At 46.3% G+C, this 15,335-nt stretch overlaps 1 protein-coding gene across 1 annotated transcript in view; it reads left to right on the top strand.

Annotated features, from left to right (window-relative positions):
• Positions 1-15,335, top strand: part of LOC126332857 (esterase E4-like) — an 82,447-nt gene that overhangs the window by 34,779 nt on the left and 32,333 nt on the right. Inside the window, exons 5-6 of the mRNA XM_049996688.1 lie at positions 3,322-3,521; positions 13,591-13,759. Of these exons, the coding sequence (XP_049852645.1) occupies positions 3,322-3,521; positions 13,591-13,759 (369 nt within the window). The remainder of the gene's footprint in view (positions 1-3,321; positions 3,522-13,590; positions 13,760-15,335) is intronic.

Here is a 15,335-nt window from a genome sequence, read left to right as displayed (position 1 = left end):
TCCTCCATGAGTCTCATCTGGCAAGGATCCAATACTGCATAGAAATGCTTTAGGAGTGGACGGACGAGCGTAGTGTAGACAGTGTGTTCCGTTGGTTTGTTGTATCTTCTAAGTGTTACAATAAAACACAGTCGTTGCGCTACATCTATATACATAATCCGCAATCCACCATACGGTGCGTGGCGGAGGGTACCGCGTACCATAACTAGAGTATTCTCTCCCTGTTACACTCCCGAACAGAACGAGGGAAAGATGACTGCCTATATGCCTCTGTACAAGCCCTAATCTCTTACTTTTGTGGTCTTTCCGCGAAATGTAAGTTGACGGCAGTAAAATTTTACTGCAGTCAGCCTCAAATGCTGTTTCTCTAAATTTCCTCAGAAGCGATTCACGAAAAGAACGCCTCCTTTCCTCCAGAGACTCCCACCCGAATTCTTGAAGCATTTCCGTAACACTCGCGTGATGATCAAACCTACCAGTAACAAATCTAGCAGCCTACCTCTAAATTGCCTCTGTCCTCCCTCAATCCGACCTGATTGTATCCTAAACTCTCGAGCAGTACTCAAGAATAGGTCGTATTAGTGTTTTATAAGCGGTCTACTTTACAGATAAACCACATCTTCCCAAAATTCTACCAATGAACCGAAGACGACTATGCGCCTTTCCCACAAGTGCCATTACATGCTTGTCCCACTTCATATCGCTCTGCAATGCTACACCCAAATATTTAATCGACGTGACTCTGTCGAACGCTACACTACTAATGGAGTATTCAACATTACGGGATTCTTTTTCAGAGAGAGAGAGAGAGAGAGAGAGAGAGAGAGAGAGAGAGAGAGAGAGAGAGAGAGAGTGTTAGCTGCCATTGTTTACACCTATCACAAATCCTGTCAGTCATCTTGTATCCTCCTAGAATCACTCAACGACGGTACCTTCCCATACACCAGAGCATCATCAGCAAACAGCCGCACATTGCTATCCACCCTTTACAAAAGATCGTTTATGTAGATAGAAAACAGCGGACCTACCAAACTTCCCTGGGGCGCTCCAGGACAACGTACTGAGTTCTATTACTTACGAAGTCTTCGAGCCACTCACATATTTGGGAACTAATCTCATAAGCTCGTACCTTAGTTAGGAGTATGCAGTGAGGCACCGAGTCAAACGCTTTCCGGAAGTCAAGGAATATGGCATCCATCTGATACCCTTCTTACATGGTTCGCAAGATATCATGTGAAAAAAGGGCGAGTTGCGTTTCGCAGTAGCGATGGTTTCTAAAGCCGTGCTGATGCATGGACAGCAACTTCTGTCTCCAGGAAATCCATTATATTCGAAAAGAGAATTTGTTGGAGAATCGTGTAACAAACCGATGTTAAGGATATTGGTCTGTCATTTTGAGGATCCGTCCTTCTACCCTTCTTATATACAGGCGTCACCTGCGCTGTTTTCCAGTGGCTCGGGACTTTACGTTGGGCAACAGATTCGCGATAAAAGGAAGCTAAGAAAGGAGCCAGTGCAGTAGAGTACTCTCTGTAAAACCGAATTGGAATCCGATCGGGACCTGTCGATTTATTGATGGTCAACCCATTCGCCTGCTTCATAACCTCAGGGATGTCTATAACTATGTCCTCCATACGGGAATCTGTACGACCCTCGAACGGCGGTATGTTTGTAAGATCGTCCTGCGTGAAAGATTTCACAAATGCTAAATTTAAAATTTCAGCTTTCGTTTTGCTGTCTTCTGTTGCCAGGCTAGACTGATCAGTGAGTGACTGGATGGAAGCCTTCGACCCACTTACCGATTTTACGTAAGACCAGAATTTCACCGAGCGAGGTGGCGCAGTGGTTACCCCACTGGACTCGCATTCGGGAGGACGACGGTTCAATCCCGCGTCCGGCCATCGTGATTTAGGTTTTCCGTGATTTCCCTAAATCGCTCCTGGCAAATGCCGGCATGGTTCCTTAGAAAGGGCACGACCGAAGTCCTTCTCCGTCCTTCCCTAATCCGATGAGACCGATGACCTCGCTGTCTGGTCTCCTTCCCCAAACAACCCAACCAGAATTTCCTTGAGTTTTCAGCAAGATCTTTTGCTAAGGTATGATGGTGGTAGTGGTTGTATGCTTCGCGCATCGCTCTTTTTACAGAATCACGAATATCTAACTTTTCCCTGTCCTCATTCTCCCGATCTTTCTTGTACCGCGAGTGCAACTGTCTTTGCTTCTTGAGCATTCTCCGAATTGCGCTGTTAAAACCACGTTGGGTCTTCTCTGTCCGTAATCCACTTTTTCGGTTCATACTTCTCCAATGCGGGATTTACAATGTGTTTAAAATTTGCCCATAATTCTTCCGCGTCCATCGTACAGGAGGTAAATTAAGCAGATTCATTTACTACGTGGGATGTTAACAACTGCTGCTCTGCTCTTTCTAGTTAGAATACTCTCCTAGCCTTCTTGACCGACTTTTTAACTTTCGCAACCATAGTCGTAATGACAACATCATGATCACTAATCCCTGTCTCAACACTGACACCGTCGACGAAGTCTGGTCTGTTCGTGGCTACCAGATCTAAAATATTTCCATTACGCGTTGGCTGTCGATTTAGCTCCTCAAGACAGTTTTCGTATAATATGTTCAAAAATAATTCACACTGTATTTTATGTGATGTTTCCGATTTAAGTGCTTATCCGTAGCCTTCAGTCGAATCTACAGCCTCTAAATTTGAATGGTTCAACGGAAAATTTTTAGTACTCGTATGGCGGACCTCAATGCCAAGTCAGGTGCCTCTTATTCCACCATGATCATGTCTAAATCATTGTGTACTTCGTTATGACCTTCTGGTGACTTCTAGACGGTAAACGACAGCATGATTTGCAAAGTCTCCTCAGATGGTCTCCTACATACTTTATATAAATTAACAGCAGCGCAGGTCGCATAGCACTTCCTTGGGGAATGTCGGGCAGGACTCGTGTCACCAAATCTGTCAGCTTTGACTTTTCCAAAAGGAAATTACGGATCCAGTCGCATAGCTGAGACGATACTCCACAGGTAGCTAATCTGCTTAGAAGCAACTGTGAGGTACTGTTTGAAAAACATTTTGGGAATATAGAAATATGGAAACAACCGGAGATCGCCTGTCGTATGAATGATGAAATAAAGAACGATATTTTCTGAATCTGCGATGGATGCAACCCTTTCATTTGGCTCTACTTATTGTAAGCAGACCCGGATTAGTTCTGAATACCTGTTTGCACTGCTGAGTACTGTGGCTCAGACCGCAGAGTCAGGAGCTTGTGACGGACGCTACACGGAACACTTTGCAGGCCTGTTTCACCGCGCCATCTGCCAGAGCTCGGTGGCGTCACGAGGCAGCCTAGACGCGCCGGTGGCGGAGCGTACGTTCCGGCTGGCGCACCACCTGGGGCTGAAGCAGGGCGCCTCCTCAGAGGAGCTGCTGGCCTTCATGAAGGAGGTCCCCGCCAGGAAGCTGGTCGAGGAGATGATGCACTGTCGCTCCCAGAAGGTGAGTGCGGCCGTTAGTAACAGGGACAAGATCCCGGTATCTCTACGCAGGCGGACTGCCCACAAAGCCTGTAGAGGCTGTTTCAACAATGTACTAAATTATCTTAATTAGTTCGGTGGTTAGCTTCCACCATTTTTCAGTGAAGATTATTGGTCGCAGATTAAGGCAATCCAATGTACACTACCGGCCATTAAAATTGCTACACCAAGAAGAAATGCAGATCATAAACGGGTATTAATTGGAGGAATATATTATACTTGAACGGACATGAGATTACATTTTCGTACAATTTGGGTGCATAGATCATGAGAAACCACCTCTGGCCGTAATAACGGCCTTGATGCGCCTGGGCATTAAGTCAACCAGAGCTTGGATGGCGTGTACAGCTACAGGTGCCCAAGTAGCTTCAACACGATACCACAGTTCAAGAGTAGCGACTGGCATATTGTGACGAGCCAGTTCCTCGGCCACCATTGATCAGGTGAGAGATCGGGAGAATGTGGTAGCCAGGGCAGCAGTCGAACAATTTCTGTAACCAGAAAGGCCCGTACAGGACTTGCAACATGTGGTCGTGCATTATCCTGCTGAAATGTAGGGTTTCGCAGGGACCGAATAAAGGGTAGAGCCACGGATCGTAACGCATCTGAAATGTAACGCCCACTGTTCAAATTGCCGTCAGTGCGAACAAGAGGTGACCGAGACGTGTAACCGATGGCACCTCATACGATCACGCCGCGTAATACGCCAGTATGGCGATGACGAAGGTACGCTTCCAATGTGAGTTGATCGCAATGTCGCCAAACACGGATGCGACCATCAGTGATGCTGTAAACAGAACCTGGATTCTTCCGAAAAAATTAAGTTTTGCCATGCGTGTACCCAGGTGCGTCGTTGAATACACCATCGCAGGCGCTCCTGTCTGTGATGCAGCGTCAAGGGAAACGTGATAGTACACATTTCTCCTCCTTACACGAGGCATCACAACGACGTTTCACCAGGGAACGGCGGTCAACTGCAGTTCGTGTATGAGAAATCGGTTGGAAACTTTCCTCTTGTCAGCACGTTGTTGTCACCATCGGCGACAACCGTGTGTGAATGCTCTGAAAAGCTAATCATTTGCATGTCACAGCATCTTCTTCCTGTCGGTTAAATGTCAAGTGTGTAGCACGTCCATCTTCGTGGTGTAGCAATTTTAATGGGCAGTAGGGTAATTTAGTAAGGTGAATGAAGACTGAAGAAATACGTAGGGGTGAGTGTTAAGAGCTCTCACTTTGTGCCTAGTACCTAATACAAATTATCACTACTTTCAGTGCAGACAGGCAATGTCCATGGATTATATTTAGTGACACAGACAATTAAAATACGTAAACGTAAACATCGTTTACTAGGCAAGCATTGGAACCCCAATAAACCCAGTTTGCTCTCGCTTTCGCAGGCTGTTGTGACAATACTGTTTTGATTTCGACCCGAGGTGTTCTGATAACTCAGCGGAGAAAAACTGGTCACCCTAGTGCACAGTCGCAGCTGAATCTTCAAGCCTTTGCAAATGGCGCAGGGATCGAGTCATGCGGTCAACCACGCGCGAACTGCCTCTCTTGGAGCACAAGGGAGAAGCGATGAGAGAAATTTGTATTTCAAGCGGATCTGGTACATAAACATAGGTAAATGTCCGGAATTGACAAAACATCTGAAACTGCAATCGTATTTGGCCATGCAGACGGCCATACGTTGCGTGAAGTCGCTGCGTTCCCTGGTGTTTAGCAGCGGATTGTTCAATATGACTACAAGCAGTGGTGTAACACATTCGATGTGAAACACGTCAGAATACCTAGGAATTACAGTTACGAACAACTTCAATAGAAAAAGCACATAGAAAATGTTGTGGAGAAGGCGAACCAAAGTCTGCGTTTTATTGACAGAGCACTAAGAAGAGGCAATACACTGCCTACACTACGTTTGTCCGTCTTCTTTTGGAGTACTGCTGCAGGGTTTGGGATCCTTATCAGATAGAATTAACGGAAAACATCGAGAAAGTACAAAGAAAGGCTGCACGTTTTGTATTAACAGGAAATAGGGGAGAAAGTGTCACGGACATGACACGATTTGGGGTGGACAACACTAAAGGAAAGGCGTTCCTCGTTGCCGTGGGATCTTCTCACGAAGTTTGAATCTCCAGATTTTTTTCCCTCCAAATGCGAAATTTTATTGATTCCAACCTCCATAGGAAGAAACGGTCATCATAATAAAAGTAGGGAAATCGGAGCTCGCGCGGAAAGACATAGGGATTCGTTTTTTCGGCTCGCGTTCGAGAGTGGAATAATAGAGAAATATTACGAAGGTTGTTTGAACCCTTGTCAGCACTTCCGTGTGTTTTTCATAATATCAGTCTACGTGTAGATGTAGACCTAAGGTCTCACTGAGAGGGACAGAAGGTGCGTACCACTCCATAGTAAATCAAAATAGCCTCAAAACACGACACGAATAGCTGCAGGCTGTGATTGGAGGTCCATTCCAAACCTGTTAGAACATCGCGACAGGAACGGTATGCTGAACAGTGGGAGTCGGTCACCTCGCAAGAGGCCATTGCTCACACAGACGCGTAAATACAACACAAAAGTTCATCTGGCTGCAAGAGTATGTGACTGGTTTCCTGAACACGGCCCCAAAGTATCATGTGTCTATTGGTACGCAGAATCACGCTACTTGCACATCAAAGGAAATCGTTGGAATCTCCGGGAACAGTGAGTAAAATGACATCAGCAGCCCTACAGTTCGGTGGAATCATGTGAAGGAAACCTCAGCGAGGTTAACCTAGATGCGACGTAACTGTACAGCCTTTTGGTATCACTTCCCAACTGCTTTTAGATTGTAATAAGCAAAGAAAAACCAGTGTGAAGTATTCTATTAGAAACTTCCTGGCAGATTAAAACTGTGGGCTGGACCGAAACTCGAACTCGAGACCTTTGCCTTTCGCGGGCAAGTGTTCCACTAACTGAGCTGGAAGGTAGGAGACGAGGTACTGGCAGAAGTAAAGCTGTGAGGACGGGTCGTGAGTCGTGCTTGGGTAGCTCACTTGGACAGTCGGCTCTCGGCCGTGGCAGCGTGCGGACGGCCCCAACCGCCGGCCAGTGCTCCGCTGCAGGCGTTGTTTACTTCCGCGTCGTAGCTTTAAGGGTTTTGTCTGTCCACCGTGAACAACATGTCGAGCGCTTACCGCAGTGCGACCCTTAAAGTTTCCTTCCCAGCTGAACATGCGCGACCTCGTGGACATAAAGTTGAAACGTTCATACGTGAAGAAGTTCTTTTAGATCGTAACCACGTTATCGGAATCCATTTTTCGATCATGAGTCGTGTCGTTTATATTAAAAAGACAAACACCGTGGTGTGTGAAGATGTTATTCGCCGCCATGCCGATGGACTTAACTTCAAATACTCTGATGGTCACGTCGGAGCTGTAACACTTCAACTCGCAGAGTACGGTCTACGCACGATTATTATGTTTGAACTACCTTCTGAAGTGCCGAAGGACGATGCTGTCTCTGCGTTCCAACCATACGGTAACGTCATCGGTTACGTAGAGGAAAAATGGCAAACCTTCACGACCTACCACGTCCTTAATGGTGTGCGTCAGGGCAAAATTGAACTGAAAAAACATATACTTGACAATTGGCGGGGTGCCAGCCATTGTCATGTAAGATGGCCAACCCCGAACATGTGCGGGTCGTGGACAAGGCTACGTCAGATCCGCCTGCATGCGATGCCGCCTGATCCAGACGCCGGTCTGAGAAGAAGCGACCCCAGCGGTGATCACTCAGACCCCTGTCACATATGCCAAGGTAGGTAGCACCTCTCCACAGGATCTTCCTGCTTCGTTGACGTCGTCTGATCAGGCAGATGCAACCGCTACTGAGATTCCTTCTGAGATGCCACAGACGCTAGATCCTGACCTGCCCTGCCGAATCTCCGCAGTAATGTGACTGAAAATGCTACTGAGATGGACGTTGTTCCGGGAGTGGTACCTACTTCTGCTTTCCTTCAGACTGGTCCGGAGTCAGACGAAAGCCATCCGCAATCAAACTCTGAACGACATGTTCGAAAACAAGGGTCAATGCGAAAGAGAGAAACGTAGCCGTACACCCCCGGATGAATCCATTCTACGTATGGATACTAGGGATGCAGACCCGAAGATGGACGGCAAACCGCTCTTTGATGACCAAAAGTCTGATGCGAAAGACCCGCCACGGGCGACCACTGGCAACGACCACCACCCACAGGCCGACGTTGAAGAGAGCCTATCCGATGAGACGAAAACTACGTCTCCTCTCCACGTTGATGATGTGCACAGCCGATGCCCTACCGCAGTATGTCTGCTGGGCAGACGACGTGAAGATCGAAGGGACTGGGGTGGACGGTGCTGATGATGGGACGCCCCCATCGGTTGCGCCCGCGCCCGCATCTCTTCACAATAGCAGCCTCTTCAGCGGACCGGCAAGATCGACGACCTCTCGCTCCTGAAGAAGCCCCACCTGTGCCTGTGGGACTCCAACACCACCATTATCGTGTCCCAACGATTAACCTCGCGACCATTTGTGCTCCCCACAAACTAGCGCTGCTCCGCGATATGATTTATGATGCGGACATACATATTGCGCTTTATCAGGAAGTGCATGTCGCAGATTTTTCACCACCACGTGGCTTCACGGTGCATCTTTCTCCCGCTTCGGACTCCGGTAGTGGTGTTGCAATCATCTTACGCGAAGGTCTTCCTGCCGAAGATGTCCTATACCTCCCCAACGGCAGAGGTATGGCTCTTACTCTCTTTGGTGTACGCATCGTCAACATTTATGTGCCGTCGGGCTGCGGCTACCGTCGTGAACGCAATGTCTTTTTCGCGAATCAAGTTACAACCCTTCTTATGGGACCACACGATGACTGGGTCATGGGTGGAGACTTCAACTGAACCCAGCGACCTCCGGATCAATTGCCGCGTCACTCACCATGCGCAGCTCTGGAAACAGTCGTCACGCGGCTACAATTTGTCGACATGTGGAGACATGTTCACGGTGATCGTTTGGGCTTTACGTACTACACTGCGCACTCCTCTAGCCGACTGGATCGCATCTACATCTCGCGATCCATAATTCAACACACTCGACAGGCTGAAATCTGGCCTGTTGCTTTCTCAGATCATGAGACTTACTTCTGTGATTTTGTTCTCACAAGACAGGCAGTATAGCACGGACGTGGTTTATGGTAACTGAACACGGCACTTCTTCATTCACCTTACTCTCGACTTCTAATAGAAGGCACTTGGATCACATGTAATCGACGCCGACCCACGTATCCGTCTACCATATCCTGGTGGATCCAGTGTGCAAAACCTGCTCTACGAAAAACTCTAATCCGGTATGGCAAAGATGCTGTCGCCTGGAGGAAGAGCACTATGGACTTTCACTACAGGATCCTGCGAGAACGCTCCACGATGCCAGCCTCCCCTGAGCGCCATCCAAGGATGAACCATGCTAAGGCCCAAATCTCCAATCTTATGCGAAGGCATTTGGAAGCAGCCATAATACGATCTCGTACTGCTGATCGCATGTCTCATGAACATCCGTCGATGTACCATATCATCCGAGAACGACAAAATCGACGCCGAAAATTTATTCACGTCTTAACAGATCAAGAAGGGCGTCGCTACGTAACCCAGTCTGCAATAGGGAACGTGCTTCACGCCCACTACCAGCAACTATAAGCCGCAATCCCAAATTCCCCAGAGTTGATAGAGGAAGTCACACAGCTCAACTTCGGTGGTATCCCAGGAGATGCGGCGATTGACTTGATGTCAGAGGTGACTGATAACGAAGTCGGCGATGCGATGCGATCCGGGCAGGAACCATCAATCGCTCCTCAGGACCCCACGATCTTCCCCTCGAATTTTACCGCACCTTCCGTGGTTTGTTAGTCCACCTTCACCTCCATCTGTTGGGAACTGATGTCTCCAGAAGTACCTGTGCCGGACGCTTTCATGGAAGGAATTATTATTCCTGTACATAAACCGCATGCTGGCAACAATATCTGTGATTATCGGCCCCTCACCCTCTTTAACAGTGATATGAAAATCTTCACTCGCCTTTTGGCGGCACGACTTAAAAACGTTGCCCAATGTGTTGTCGCCAGACCAAGCATCTTTGGGAGGGGATAATAATATCCGCACGGCCTTACGTCGCTACAGGGATATGATCGCCGTTACCCATGCACAACGCCTCTCTGGGGCACTTGCGTCTTTGGACTTTAGTCAAGCTTTTGATAGGGTTGACCATTCGTTCCTTACGGCCGTTTTCCACCATATGGGTTTCCCAGTCGCCGTTATCACGGTAGTGATGCGCCTTCTACGGGGTGCCACGTCCAGGATTATGTACAAAGGCAGACTCACTATAAAAATAGGTAGATTCGTACGTCAAGGTTGCCCTCTATCAGCAATTTTGTACGCCTTTTCCATGGAATTCTTGCTATGTGGACAAAGACAACGTTTGGTAGGGTTGTCCATAGATAGCTGCCGATTCTGTTGCACGGCCTATGCTGACGATGTAGTCATCTGTTTACATACTGCCGACGAGGTTCAAGCTGTTTTGATGTGGGTAGCGACTTACGGTGAGGCGTCGGGTAGCTCTTTAAACGTACGTAAGTCAGAAGTTATGTTCATTGGCACGGGACTTCCCGTGGAGTGTTACACCTCTCACCAGCGTTGATACCATTCGCTGTTTGGGAATAGATTATTCATCTGATCTCCGGCGTTCAGCCAGCATCAACTGCCGACGCCTCCTTTTAATGATCAGAGCAGGTCTTATGGACCATTGCCTTCGATCCCTAGATATTCTCCAACGAGCTATATATCGCATCCAGAGTTCCCCATGTAGCACAAGTTCTACCCTTTCCCGCTTACTGTGGCACGTCACATGTTGGCAGCGATGGCATCTTTCGTCAGCTCTGGGCTGTTGTTCTAAGTTAACTATGCAACCCTTACTCTTCTCCGTGAACGAGGTGGGATAGCTCTGTTTCAATTGCCGGATAGAGCTCGCGCCCTATTTGTCAGCTCCAAGATGACAGTATGGACACATTGCCTAACGACCCTCACTGGTCCCCTCCTGTCGGCATATTCGCCGGTCTCACTGTCAGCCCCAGTGATCTCGGATGTTCCGGCCCAGTTCCATTACATACGGTACTTTTTTCTTGAACTCAGTTATCTACGCCTCACCTTACCAAGAGAGCTTTTACTCAAGACAAAGGCAGTATAGAATGTCCTCCAATTAGGTCGTCCACATAACCCGATTGAACAAAAGTTCCCCAGGTTGACTGGCGTAATGTATGGCGCGCGGTGTTCACCTGTTACCTTGACACGAATGTTCAATCTGTCTGTACCTAACTGTCAATGGTATGCAAATCAACCAATTTCGCCTTCATCGTATCCACCTCGCCCAATCACCTCGATGCTCCACGTGTGGAGTGCCAGACAATGATGAACATCGGTTTTTTTTGCGGATCGGCGGCGGAGGTTTGGCACTTGGTTCGTCGTATTGTGGCTTCCCTAACGCGGGACATTCCGGATCGGATTACTCCCCTTTCATTATTCCGGTACGTGACTATTTTCCTCGGACAAAGACCAATGCTGTGAATTGGATTCGCGGACATGCAATTCACTACCTATTTGGACAAACTGTAGACTCTGTACTCCATTTTTGGACATACCTCAACGACCGTCATTATGTCGTTGTCCGACACCCAAAATATAGGCAATTTTTCTCGAACTTCCTTGGGAGTGGTTTCCACGAGCCTCCTCGCAGCTGGAATGTGTTAAGCCAAGAGAGGTGGTTTCCTGTTTGGACCAATGAACATTCCTGAACAATTCTATGGAACACATCAATTTCGAGAAGACGTGACTCAACATATTACCAGCGGGGCGCAGAAGACCTCTGATCAAATACACAACAAAAATACAGAAAACAAAACAAAAAGTTTGTAGAGCACTTGCCCGCGAAAGGCAAAGGTCCCGAGTTCGAGTCTCAGTCCGGCACACAGTTTTAAATTACCAGGAAGTTTCATATCAGCGCACACTCCGCTGCAGAGTGAAAATCTTATTCTGGAAATAATCTATTAGATGTAGATAGTGTGCTTGCAGCCATCCTAGAAGATAAAAAGTCCAGGGGCCGATTTACGGAGTACTAACGGGTGCTTGTAAAGGTTTCTCTAGGGATAACTAACTTTTTGCCCTACAAAAAGCCAGACAAATTAAGCGAAATTACGTGTAGAACAATTAATATTTCTTGACATGCACATGCAATTGATTAACCACTTCAGCCACTTTCAGCCTGCTCACTACCTCCTCAAAAACTTCTTATTACTCTTTTTCCCCCCTCTGTATTACAAATTAATATTGCTCCTCTCTCTCCCCCCCGCTGCCTTGTCGTATAGTTTAGTTTCACATTTAGTTTTCCTACAAATCCTGATTGCCTCAACTAAACTCGACCGCTCAGATCCAAAACTTTTCATTTCTGCTCTTCAATGCTCCACGAATGTGTTTCTGTTAAAGAACTTGGCTCCAGTGCGAGTGATAGGCTTACGACATGCCGATAGCGATAACAGAATAGATTTAATGCAGTAAACAAAATGAGTCACGACTTCAATGTGAGATTTTCCATCCACAGAAACTAAGATAACCGTTTCTCCCGCACGCATCTGCAGACTGAGTTCTACCTACTTTTATTTTTGGAAAGCAATCAAATCACCCTGAATTCATATTAGTTCATACCCAAATGTATAGTTACTGTTGCTGACATTGATTTGTCTAGACATACAGGTGCACAGCTTCATGTGATTTCTCATGTGACATTCTGGTCTAAATAACAAAGAAAGCAGTTGTAGCGCCCATTACTTCTATACATTCCTTGAAACTGTAGCTGTCGTTCTGAAATGCTTTGAACGGTAATTAAAAAATAAAAAACACTGTGACTGAAGGTTAAATATTATGTACAAAATATATCTCTAACCAACATGTTACTATCATAGACGGCCTCCGACTTTCTGCCTGTTAATAACGTAACAGAGAAAGAGTTTACGGGATTTCTCGTAAGTAATAATTACTCCTACACAAATAAAGACGCACACTGTATTGTAAACTGGTTTGAATGTCAATATGACAGCCACAAATGTATTACTTGCAACTAAAATAGAGTTCCATCTCAAGCGGCGCGCACGCGCACACAAGATTATTGTCGTTGTCATAATAACGACTGCCTGCTTTCTCTTGAGCTACGTTCTACTGAAAAGATATGTTGTCATTATTATGACTTCATTGTTAAAATGTTGAACAGGCTATATGTAATAAGTACAGTCTTATTTTTTGTTTTGTTCTGTGTCGGCATAGCTGTCACTGACAGCGCTGTTGCGACATAATAAGCTAAAAGAGAGAAGCGCTGCACTGCTTGCTGTAATTTACCGCTTGTCGAGAAAGGTTCGTCATTGTTTTCATTTGCTAACAGTACTCCCAATACTCATTGCAATCAAAATCTTTTAGAGACAAATGTCATTTAAGAAAAAGGAGAGGATGATTATAAATGCAAAACAAATCAAACCAGAACATTTTTAATTTTCTCAAAAATTGCGAAATTAACGTTTAATCACCTTTTAATAAAATTACTTTCTTTTTATCCTATTATAGACAAAGCATTGAAAATATAAAACTGCTCGGTTTCACTTTTAAATTATTAAATAAAAATATTTCACGAAACATTTCAAAACGTAAGCTGAATATTCCTCATGGTGTGCGATTAGCTCATGGAAGCTATTCCACACAGAAGGTCACTGCCAATAAAAGGCAGACCAAAAGCGAAAACTTGGAGCACATGATAGCTGATAGAGTTAATATAAGTATTATAAATAGCTGGTACTGAAAGAGACGATTGGTCTAAAGCAATTTTATCTTGTAGCGTCTGTTAAGTTAAATCGAAACAAACTTATTTTGAGAGCATTATGAGAACCACAGCGCCGCCCTAAAAACAACGTGGGTTCGCAGGACAAGACGTTGCAAGAAATGTTCCCTTTCCGGCCGACGCTGGAGCCGGCGGGCACTGAAGGCACACTCATAAGCGAAGACCCGGCGGACATCATGAGCAGCGGCAAGTTCACCCCGGTGCCCATCATATTCGGTGTCACGTCGCAAGAAGGCTTAATCTACGCCGGCGGTAAGTAACGCTTTTAAGATGTTAACAGTACAGTGCGCATACTTCACGCAATTGGGACAAAGGACCTGAAGTCGCAGTCTGAATTCAACTTGTTCACATATTCATATGTCTGTCAATATCATTAATGCACGAGCTCTAACACTGTAGAGTTACATTAGCATTGTCACTTGTTACATACAAGCATAAACTGATGAAGCCAAAACATTACGACCACTGCCACTGCGACTTCGGAAGCCGTGTGGTGGTGTTTCGGGGGGGCACGTGACGTGGTAAGAAAAGTGTGTAAGCGGAGCAGACAAAAACGGGGCTCACTCTAGAGAAGATAAGGACTGTAAAGGGGAAATCCATTGAGACTAAGGGCAGATTATTATTACGTAATGCCTGTGAACGAGTATCTCGAAGGCGGCGAAGCTGGTCTAGTGTTCACGTTCTACTGCCGTAAACATCTGCGGAAAGAGGTAGGACTGTGAAAGAACCACTAGATGCTAAATGGTTGGACGTTTACAGAAAATGTTTGGCAAGCTTGTCTGCTCTGTAATGTACGGTAGATGGTGGTCGCAATTGGCCTAAGGAGCACAATGCTGGTACACGAACAAGTGTTTGGGGGCACACCGTTCATCGTACATCATTGAACGTGGAAATGCGCAGCAGACCACCCCTAAGTGCTCAAAGGTTGGCTGACCCAACGACGTCGTCAGTCACCACTGCAGTGGGCACGGCACCATGGGTATTCGACCGTTTATCAATGGAAACATGGCGGCTCTTCGGGTTGATTACGTTTTTGCTGCACTAGGTCCATGGTTGTAGAAACGAAGCAGCAGAAAGGGTTACAGAAGAATATAGGCTTTACACTAGGAATGAGAGAGGAGAAAGACTGAGCTCCGTAACAAGTTCAGCTAGTAATAGCGAATACTGTCTACAAAAATAACAAGAGGAGGTGGTATACTTGGAAAAGGCTGGTTGATACGGAATCATTTCAGTTAGATTACATCATGGTCTGACTGATTTCGAAATCAGATACTGGATTGTAAGGCGTACCCAGGAGCCGATATAGACTCAGATGACAATGTAGTGTCGATGAAGAGTAGTCTGAAGTTTGAGATTAGCCAGGAAGAATCAATACGCAAACAATAGGGATACCGAAGTACTAAGGAATGACGAGATACCGTTGAAGTTCTCTAAGGTTATAGATAGAGCAATAAGGAAAAGCTCAGCAGGCAGTACAGTTGAACAGGAATGGATATTTCTAAAAAGGGCCATCACAGAACATAGGTACAAGAAGGTAACTGCGAAGAAATCATGGGTAACAGAACTACTTCAATTAATAAATAAAGAGGAAGTACAAAATTGTTCCGGGAAACGCAGGAATGCAGAAATAAAAATAGCTTACGAATGAAATAAATCGGAAGCGCAAGTAGATAAGACGAAATGGCTGCAGGAAAAATGTGATGACACCGATAAAGAAATGATTGTTGGGAGAGCCGTCCGGGATTAGGCGAGCGGTCTTGAGCGCTGCAGTCATGGACTGTGCGGCCGGTCCCTGCGGGGCGCGCGCGCGCTCGCTCACCTGTGTGTG

This window comes from Schistocerca gregaria, chromosome 2 (assembly GCF_023897955.1).
Source record: "Schistocerca gregaria isolate iqSchGreg1 chromosome 2, iqSchGreg1.2, whole genome shotgun sequence".
Classification (NCBI taxonomy): domain Eukaryota; kingdom Metazoa; phylum Arthropoda; class Insecta; order Orthoptera; family Acrididae; genus Schistocerca; species Schistocerca gregaria.
Note: the sequence above shows the minus strand (reverse complement) of the source record. Positions and strands in the feature narration are given on the sequence as shown.